Here is a 9,886-nt window from a genome sequence, read left to right on the forward strand (position 1 = left end):
TGGATACAGGGGAGATACCAGCTGCACTTAAATCTGCAGATATAGCTCCTCTGCACAAGAGATGGGATGGGGGGGTAGGAAAGCCTTGGCAAAAAATTATAGGCCAGTTGCACTAATATCACACATAATAAAAGTGTTTGAAAAAGTGATTAGGAATCAAATTTCTAGTTTTATGGAAAATAATGAGCTACACAATCCAGGACAACATGGATTTAGAGCGGGCAGATCCTGTTTGTCACAGTTACTCAAACACTATGACAAAATCACAGAAGCTCTAGAAGAAAAGCAAAATGCAGAGTTTTTATACACAGACTTTGCAAAGGCGTTCGACAAATGTGACTATGGGGTGATAGCACACAAAATGAAGTCAATGGGAATAACTGGTAAAGTACGATGCTGGATACTCAATTTCTTGTCGAACAGAACACAAAGAGTAACAGTCAATCAAATAAAATCGAGTCCAAGTGCAGTTAAAAGCTCCGTACCTAAAGGTACAGTCCTTGCACCGCTACTGTTCCTTATGCTCATATCAGATATAGACAAACATTCACGTCACAGCTTCGTGTCATCCTTTGCAGATGATACAAAAATCAGCATGAAAATTACCTGTGCTGAAGACATTGAAAAATTACAAGCAGATGTCAACAAAGTTTTCCATTGGGCAGTAGAAAATAACATGATTTTAACAGTGATAAATTTCAGGTACTCAGGTATGGCAAAAATGAGGATCTGAAACATAATACAGGGTACAAAAAGCAATCGAATCTGCCCATAGTAGGAAAACAGCATGTAAAGGATTTGGTAATAATGAGGTCCGACGATCTAACGTTTAGGGAGCATAACCAACCAAATATTACGTCAGCCAGATAAATGATAGGATGGATTACGAGAACTTTCAAATCCAGGGATCCCATCACAATGGTTGTACTCTTCAAGTCACTCGTGCTGTCCCGTCTTGAGTACTGCTCAGTTCTGACTTCCCCCTTCAAAACAGGAGAGATTGCTGAAATAGAGGGAATACAGAGAACATATATAGCACGCATAGACGAGATAAAACACCTAAATTATTGGGATCGTCTCAAAGCTCTCCAAATGTACTCTCTAGAAAGGAGACGAGAGAGATACCAAATAATATACACATGGAAAATACTGGAAGGCCAGGTCCCAAATCTACACAGTAGAATAACAACATACTGGAGTGAAAGATATGGAAGAAAATGCAGAAGCGAACCAGTGAAGAGCAACGGTGCCATTGACACAATCAGAGAACACTGTATAAACATCAGAGGTCCGCGGTTGTTTAACGTCCTCCCAGCGACTATAAGAAATATTGCCGGAACAACCGTGGACATCTTCAAGAGAAAACTGGACTGTTTTCTAAGAGAAGTTCCGGATCAGCCGGGCTGCGGTGGGTATGTGGGCCTGCGGGCTGCTCCAAGCAACAGGCTGGTGGACCAAACTCTCACAAGTCGAGCCTGGCCTCGGGCCGGGCTTGGGAAGTAGAAGAACTCCCAGAACCCCATCAACCAGATATCAACCAGACAAGGGCTGGGCGGGTTTTGGGGGTTGAGGGAATGAGGGATGGGAGGGTTTTGGGGGTTGAGGGAATGAGGGATGGGAGGGTTTTGGGGGTTGAGGGGATGAGGGGGTCCTTGGAATGTGGGATGAAGCAGATAAATTTGAATGCAATGGGGTCAGAGGAGTCAGGGGAGGTGTTGTGGAGATAAGCAGGGGCAGGGAGGGCTGATTTGGGGAGGGTGTGACCTGGGAAGCAGGTGTGAGCTGGTTAGCACGGGGTGGGTTAGCACTGGGGTGTGTAACTACGCTCAAATGGGAAGAGGTTGTATTGTAGAGGTTTGCTCGCACTGTGGGCTATCTGTTCCTCTTTTGTCATGAATTTGTCAATATGTACGTTGTAGTAGTTTTTGCTACCTCTGAGTAAGTGTTTGTGATGCAGTATGTAATCCACTGCCTCTTCGTTAGTGAACTGTACCAGGACAGGTCGTTTCTTGTTATAGTTGTATGGCCCTAGGCGCCAGTGGATCATTTCCTGCTATCTGGGCTCTGATATCTCTCAAGATCCCCTGTAGCTCCAAATCTTCAATCTCCATCCTTTCCTGCCTCGATGGCGCCTTGTCTTCAAGTAATCCATGGATTATGATTGACCTCTTTCTCAGTGCAGGGTCATGCTGGTCGCCCCCCGCCCTGGCTGACTCCCACCCCTCTCACACTCACTACTCCATCCCCCACTACTCCCGCTTTCCCTGCCAAGCTTCCCTTATTCCTGCCAATTTCGTTTGTAAGCCTATTTATTTCTCCTTTCCATTCTACCCTGCTCTTCCTGATTTCCTCTTGAATATAATCCATAAACTCTTGTTTGAGTCTTTGAACCTCGTCCTGTATCTTATTAAAGACCTCACTTTTAATCCCCTGGATTAGATCATCTATCCAAACATCCCTCTTCTCTACAAATTTCCCAATCATCTTCACAAACCTATCCTTTTCTTCAATCATAATACTGTTGGACCTAGACGCCCTTCCTGACCTAGTCATTGCTATAATCCAACCTTACCCACAGGGGTTCCAAGTACCTTACCGTCCTGCTAACACAATAGGCGAGTGAATCTCCAAGCGTCTCCGCACATGGTGGTGGAAGGGTTGCTGCCGGAGGTGTGGTCACGGTCGGTCACAAGTCTGCTCGACTCTGCACACTGCCACAGTGCTTCAACAACTATTTTCAATTACGCTACTTACACTTTTTTTTCACTACCTTATGGCTTTAGTCAAAATCCAAATATTATAATTCACTTGTATACACTTTTTCACTTCGAAGTAGTCTGATTACCCCTCCCACTCCACTAGTGAACTAGGAGCTCCCAACCCCACGTCCACCCAACACGATGGTCACAGCACAAGTGTGTGTTTGTGTGTGTGTGTTTGAGTGTGTGTGTGTGTGTGTGTGTTTGAGTGTGTGTATGTGTGTACTCACCTAATTGTGCTTGCGGGGGTTGAGCTCTGGCCCTTTGGTCCCGCCTCTCAACCGTCAATCAACAGGTGTACAGGTTCCTGAGCCTATTGGGCTCTATCATATCTACACTTGAAACTGTGTATGGAGTCAGCCTCCACCACATCACTTCCATTTGTCAACCACTGCATTCCATTTGTCAACCACTCTGACACTAAAAATGTTCCTTCTAATATCTCTGTGGCTCATTTCGGCGCTCAGTTTCCACCTGTGTCCCCTAGTGCGTGTGCCCCTTGTGGTAAATAGCCTGTCTTTATCTACCCCTATCAATTCCTTGAGAATCTTGAATGTGGTGATCATGTCCCCCCTAACTCTTCTGTCTTCCAGCGAAGTGAGGTTTATTTCCTGTAGCCTCTCCTCGTAGCTCATACCTCTCAGCTCGGGTACTAGTCTGGTGGTAAACCTTTGAAACCTATTCCAGTTGGTCTTATCCTTGATTAGATATGGACTCCATGCTGTGGCTGCATACTCCAGGATTGATTTGACATATATTATATACAAAGTTCTGAATGATTCCTTACATAAGTTTCTAAATGCCGTTCTTATGTTGGCCAGCCTGGCATATGCCAATGATGTTATCCTCTTGGTATGGGCTGCAGGGGACAGGTCTGGCGTGATGTCAACCCCCCAAGTCTTTTTCTCTCACTGACTCATGAAGAATTTCATCTCCCAGATGATACCTAGTATCTGGCCTCTTGCTCCTTACGCCTATCTTTATTACATTACATTTGCTTGGGTTAAAACCTAACAACCATTTGTTCGACCATTCCTTCAGCTTGTCTACGTCTTCTTGAAGCCTCAAGCAGTCCTCCTCTGTCTTAATCCTTCTCATAATTTTAGCATCGTCAGCAGACATTGGGAGAGAGGACTCTATACCCTCCGGGAGATCATTGACATATATCAGAAACATGATAGGACCGAGTACAGAGCCCTGTGGGACTCCACTGGTGACCACGCCAATCAGAGGTCTCACCCCCTCACCGTAACTCTCTGCTTCCTATTGCTTAGGTACTCCCTTATCCACTGGAGCACCTTACCAGCTACACCTGCCTTTCTCTCCAGCTTATGTACCAGCCTCTTATGTGGTACTGTGTCAAAGGCTTTTCAACAATCCAAGAAAATGCAGTCCGCCCAGCCTTCTCTTTCTTGCTTAAACTTTGTCACCTGGTCGTAGAATTCTATTTAGCCAGTCAAGCAAGATTTACCCTCCCTGAATCCATGTTGTCGATTTGTCACGAAGTCCCTTCTCTCCAGATGTGTTACTAGGTTTCGTCTCACGATCTTCTCCATCACCTTGCATGGTACTCAAATCAAGGACACTGGCCTGTTGTTCAGTGCCTCTTGCTTGTCACCCTTTTTGTATACTGGGACCACATTAGCAGTCTTCCATATATCTGGTAGGTCTCTCGTGTCCAGTGACCTACTATACACTATGGAGAATGGCAAGCAAAGTGTCTCTGCACACCCTTTCAGTACCCATGGTGAGATCCCGTCTGGACCAACAGCCTTCCGAACATCCAGATCCAGCAGGTGTCTCTTGACCTCCTCACTCGTAATTTCGAGCCCTTCTAAGGCCGCCTGGTTTACTTCCCTTTCTCTTAGCACAGTGACCTCACCTTGTTCTATTGTGAAGACCTCCTGGAACCTCTTCTTGAGTTCTTCACACACCTCCTTGTCATTCTCTGTATTTCTGTCCTCGCCTGTTGAAAGTTTCATTACCTGTTCTTTCACTGTTGTTTTCCTCCTGATGTGACTATGGAGTAGCTTTGGCTCGGTCTTGGCTTTGTTTGCTATATCATTTTAATAAATTTTTTCTGCGTCTCTTCTAACCCTAACATACTCATTCCAGGTTCTCTGGTATCTCTCTTTACTTTCTGGTGTTCTGTTATTCCAGAAGTTCCTCCACGCCCTTTTGTTCAGTCCCTTTGCTTCCATACATGCCCTATTATGCCATGGATTCTTCTTTTGCCTCTCGGATTTTTCCCTTTGGGACGGGATGAACCTGTTTACTGCCTCCTAACACTTTTAGGTGACATAGTCCATCATATCTTGTACAGACTTAGCTCTGAGGTCTGTGTCCCAAGGTTTCCCTTAGGAAACGTCTTATATTCTCATATTTCCCCTTACGGTAAGCCAGCCTTTTGTTTCCTAGTTCTTTTTTTGGGGAGATAATTCCTAGCTCTACCAGGTACTCAAAATTTAATACACTGTGGTCACTCATTCTCAAGGATGCTTCCATCTTAACTTCCCTTACATCCCTCTCATTTAGGGTAAATATCAGATCGAGCATTGCTGGTTCATCTTCTCTCATTCTTGTTGGTTCCTTGATGTGCTGGCTTAGAAAGTGTCTTGTTGCCACATCCAGCAGCTTAGCTCTCTATGTTTCTGGTCCTCCATGCGGATCCCTGTTCTCCAAGTCTATTTTCCTGTGGTTGAAGTATCCCATGATTAGTAGTCCAGATCCATTCTGGCTGGAAGAGAAGCTGCTCTCTCTATTATGTTAATGGTGGCCATAATGTTTCTATCATATTCCTGTCTGGGTCTTCTGTCATTTGGTGGTGGATTATATATGACTACGACTAAACTTTTTTGTTCTCCAGTTGTTATGGTACCTGCTATGTCGTCACTGAAACCCTCACAGCCCTGAATAACCATCTTCTCAAAGTCCCAGCCCTTTCTTACCAGCAGAGGAACATCACCTCCGCCTCTTCCTTCTCTCTCTCTTTCCTCATAACATAATATTCCTGTGGGAACACTGCATTAGTTATGGTTTTCGTTAACTTGGTTTCTTTGAGTGCTATTATGTCTGGGTTTTCCTCTATTACCCATTCTCCAAGCTCATTTGCTTTATTTGTAATTCCATCTATGTTAGTGTAGAAATATTTTTTCACATACGCAAAATCAAAATCCAAAACCTCGACCAGTATTGGACCGTTAATTACAAATGAAGGTACGTACACAGAGGACAACAAAGAGATTAGTGAAATTCTAAGAAGCCAGTATGAGGCTATGTTTAGCACACCAATAAACAACATGAAAGTTGATGACCCAGACAGCTTCTTTATGAATGACATTCAAGCTGCAGATAATATAACGGATATTACCACAAACTCGGAAGACTTTGAAAGAGAAATTGATAATATGCCTATGCACTCAGCTCCTGGGCCTGACTCATGGAATTCAATATTCATAAAGAAATGTAAAGTACCAGTAGCGAGAGCACTCAGCGTAATATGGAGAAAGAGCCTGGATACAGGGGAGATACCAGCAGCACTTAAATCTGCAGATATAGCTCCGTTGCACAAGGGGGGGAGTAAAGCCTTGGCAAAAAATTATAGGCCAGTTGCACTAACATCACACATAATAAAAGTGTTTGAAAGAGTGATTAGGAATCAAATTTCTAGTTTTATGGAAAACAATGAATTGCACAATCCAGGACAACTTGGATTTAGAGCGGGAAGATCCTGTCTGTCACAGTTACTCAACCACTATGACAAAATCACAGAAGCCCTAGAAGAAAAGCAAAATGCAGATGTTGTATACGCAGACTTTGCAAAGGCGTTCGACAAATGTGACCATGGGGTGATAGCTCACAAAATGAGGTCAATGGGAATAACTGGAAAAGTAGGACGCTGGATACTCAATTTCCTGTCGAACAGAACACAAAGAGTAACAGTCAATCAGATAAAATCGAGTCCAAGCGATGTTAAAAGCTCTGTACCTCAAGGTACAGTCCTTGCACCGCTACTGTTCCTTATTCTCATATCTGATATAGACAAAAATACACGTCACAGCTTCGTGTCGTCCTTTGCAGATGACACAAAAATCAGCATGAAAATTACCTCTGCTGAAGACATTGAAAAACTACAAGCAGATGTCAACAAAGTTTTTGATTGGGCAGCAGAAAATAACATGATGTTTAACAGTGATAAATTTCAGGTACTCAGGTACGGCAAAAATGAGGATCTGAAACATAATACAGGGTACAAAACACAATCGAATCTTCCCATAGTAGAAAAACAGCATGTCAAGGATTTGGGAATAATGATGTCCGACGATCTAACGTTTAGGGAGCATAACCAAGCAAATATCGCGTCAGCCAGAAAAATGATCGGATGGATTACGAGAACTTTCAAATCCAGGGATCCCATCACAATGGTTGTACTCTTCAAGTCACTTGTGCTGTCCCGTCTCGAGTACTGCTCAGTACTCACTTCCCCCTTCAGAGCAGGAGAGATTGCTGAAATAGAGGGAATACAGAGAACATATACGGCACGCATAGACGAGATAAAACACCTAAATTATTGGGATCGTCTCAAAGCTCTCCAAATGTACTCTCTAGAAAGGAGACGAGAGAGATACCAAATAATATACACATGGAAAATACTGGAGGGTCAGGTCCCAAATCTACACAGTAAAATAACAACGTACTGGAGTGAACGATATGGAAGAAAATGCAAGATTGAACCAGTGAAGAGCAGAGGTGCCATAGGCACAATCAGAGAGCACTGTATAAACATCAGGGGTCCGCGGTTGTTCAACGTCCTCCCAGCGAGCATAAGAAATATTGCCGGAACAACCGTGGACATCTTCAAGACAAAACTGGACGGTTTTCTAAGAGAAGTTCCGGATCAGCCGGGCTGTGGTGGGTACGTGGCCCTGCGGGCCGCTCCAAGCAACAGCCTGGTGGACCAAACTCTCACAAGTCGAGCCTGGCCTCGGGCCGGGCTTGGGGAGTAGAAGAACTCCCAGAACCCCATCAACCAGGTATCAACCAGGTATTGCCCTGAGGCTCACTTTTTTCTGTCCCTTCTCATATCGCCTCCTTATTGAGTGTTCTGCTGGTGGGGAAAGCTGTTCCATGGGTGTGAGGAATTGTGAGGTGGATAACAGGGTCTCAGAGGATACTGGGGTGAGGGGCGGGGGGGTCAAGTGAAGGGGGGGGGGGGGGCAGAGAGGGAATGGGATGAAGGGGGAGGGAGGACTGAAAGGAAAAGGGGGAAGGGGGGACATGGCTTGAGAAGGGGAGGGGTAGCAGAGTGGGAATAGGGTGTGGGGGTAGGGAGATATGGCTGATAATTTGAGTGGGGGCAGGGAGGGTTTGGGGTAGGGGGGGTTTCTATACAGAGGAGGGTGGTGTGGTTGCCCTCCCCTCTCGTGTTACTGGGTAGCTAGTTATGAGTTCCCCCTTACCTCTGGGGATGATGTGTTGGGAGCTGTGAGTTCCTGGTTTTCCCCTCTCACCCAGCGCCTCTTCCTTGCTTCTGCCGCCATAACTCTCTCCTCCCTCGTCATGTCCCTCTGGAGGAATACTTTTTTTAATTCTCCCACATGTTGCAGGCGGCTTTTCCTGGTTAGAATCAACTCCATTGTGTTCTCGTTTGCAAACACTATCTTCAACACACGATCTCGGTCTTTGTTGTACCAGCCTAGCTTGAAAATCTTCTCAATTCTATGCTCAGCCCCTTCCATCTCTAGTGTCTTCAGTATTTCATTCACTGCTGCTTTGTCCTTATCATTCCACTCTGTCTTGTTGGATCCTTCCTGCTCTTTAATACCCACAGCTAGCACTGATCTTTTGCTTTCCAGCAGCTGGCTAGTGGAGTGTGCTGCTTCCTGTGAGGTGGCTGTTTTCATGGCCACCTCTATCATTGAGGACATTACTTCAGAGTTATTTTTTAGCATTTCTGCAAATGTTGCTTTTATAGTGGCATTCCCTTCCAGTATACTATTTCCACTTTCCCCCTGGATGATTATCTGAGTCTCAGCATCAACACTGTTCTCTTTGAGGGCTCTAATCTCCTCTTTTGCTGCTGTTAGTTCTCTTTTCAGGTTGCTTATTTCATTCTTCATTTCCTGCATCATTCCCTGCATCTCACTCTTGATATTCTCCACAAACTGGGCAAACATTTCCTTCATTTCATCACCTTGACCTTTCCCTGTTCCCTGTTTCCTCTGGTCATCATGCTTGCCCCTATTCCTGTTATGCTGTGATAGGATTTGTCAGGAGGAGAGCAAGAGAAGGGGTGGGTGGAGAGAGGAGTGCAAGTGGGGTGTGAGAGAGAGAGAGAGAGAGAGAGAGAGAGAGAGAGAGAGAGAGAGAGAGAGAGAGAGAGAGAGAGAGAGAGAGAGAGAGAGAGGGAGGGAGAGAGGGGTTGAGAGGGGGAGAGAGGGAGGGGTTGAAAGGGGGAGAGAGGGAGGAGGGGGGAGAGTGTGTGTATGGGAGATGTATGGGTAACTGGAGGGTGGGAGGGGGCGGAGATGATCACTTCTGGTCAGGTGTGTGTACTCACCTAGTTGTGCTTGCGGGGGTTGAGCTCTGGCTCTTTGGTCCTGCCTCTCAACCGTCAATCAACAGGTGTACAGGTTCATGAGCCTATTGGGCTCTATCATATCTACACTTGAAACTGTGTATGGAGTCAGCCTCCACCACATTACTTCCTAATGCATTCCATTTGTCAACCACTCTGACACTAAAAAAGTTCTTTCTAATATCTCTGTGGCTCATTTGGGCACTCAGTTTCCACCTGTGTCCCCTAGTGCGTGTGTCCCTTGTGTTAAATAGCCTGTCTTTATCAACCCTGTCGATTCCCTTGAGAATCTTGAATGTGGTGATCATGTCCCCCTAACTCTTCTGTCTTCCAATGAATTGAGGTTCAATTCCCGTAGTCTCTCCTAGTAGCTCATACCTCTCAGCTCGGGTACTAGTCTAGTGGCAAACCTTTGAACATTTTCCAGTTTAGTCTTATACTTGTCTAGATATGGAGTCCATGCTGGAGCCGCATACTCCAGGATTGGTCTGACATATGTGGTATATAATGTTCTGAAAGATTCCTTGCACAAGTTTATAAAGGCCGTTCT

General features: G+C 45.2%; 1 protein-coding gene across 1 annotated transcript; it reads right to left on the bottom strand.

The window, feature by feature from the left end:
• Nucleotides 1–8,200: 8,200 nt before the first annotated feature.
• Nucleotides 8,201–8,944, bottom strand: LOC138358037 (uncharacterized protein PF3D7_1120000-like). Its single transcript, XM_069315505.1, has one exon. It carries the CDS (start codon nt 8,942–8,944, stop codon nt 8,201–8,203), a length of 744 nt encoding a protein of 247 aa, XP_069171606.1.
• Between the last annotated feature and the right edge of the window lie 942 nt (nt 8,945–9,886).

This window comes from Procambarus clarkii, chromosome 81 (genome assembly GCF_040958095.1).
Source record: "Procambarus clarkii isolate CNS0578487 chromosome 81, FALCON_Pclarkii_2.0, whole genome shotgun sequence".
NCBI lineage: Eukaryota > Metazoa > Arthropoda > Malacostraca > Decapoda > Cambaridae > Procambarus > Procambarus clarkii.

What these genes read in the sequence shown, in the direction of transcription:
- LOC138358037 (XM_069315505.1), bottom strand. Translation starts at nt 8,944, where the DNA reads ATGAAGGAAATGTTTGCCCAGTTTGTGGAGAATATCAAGAGTGAGATG.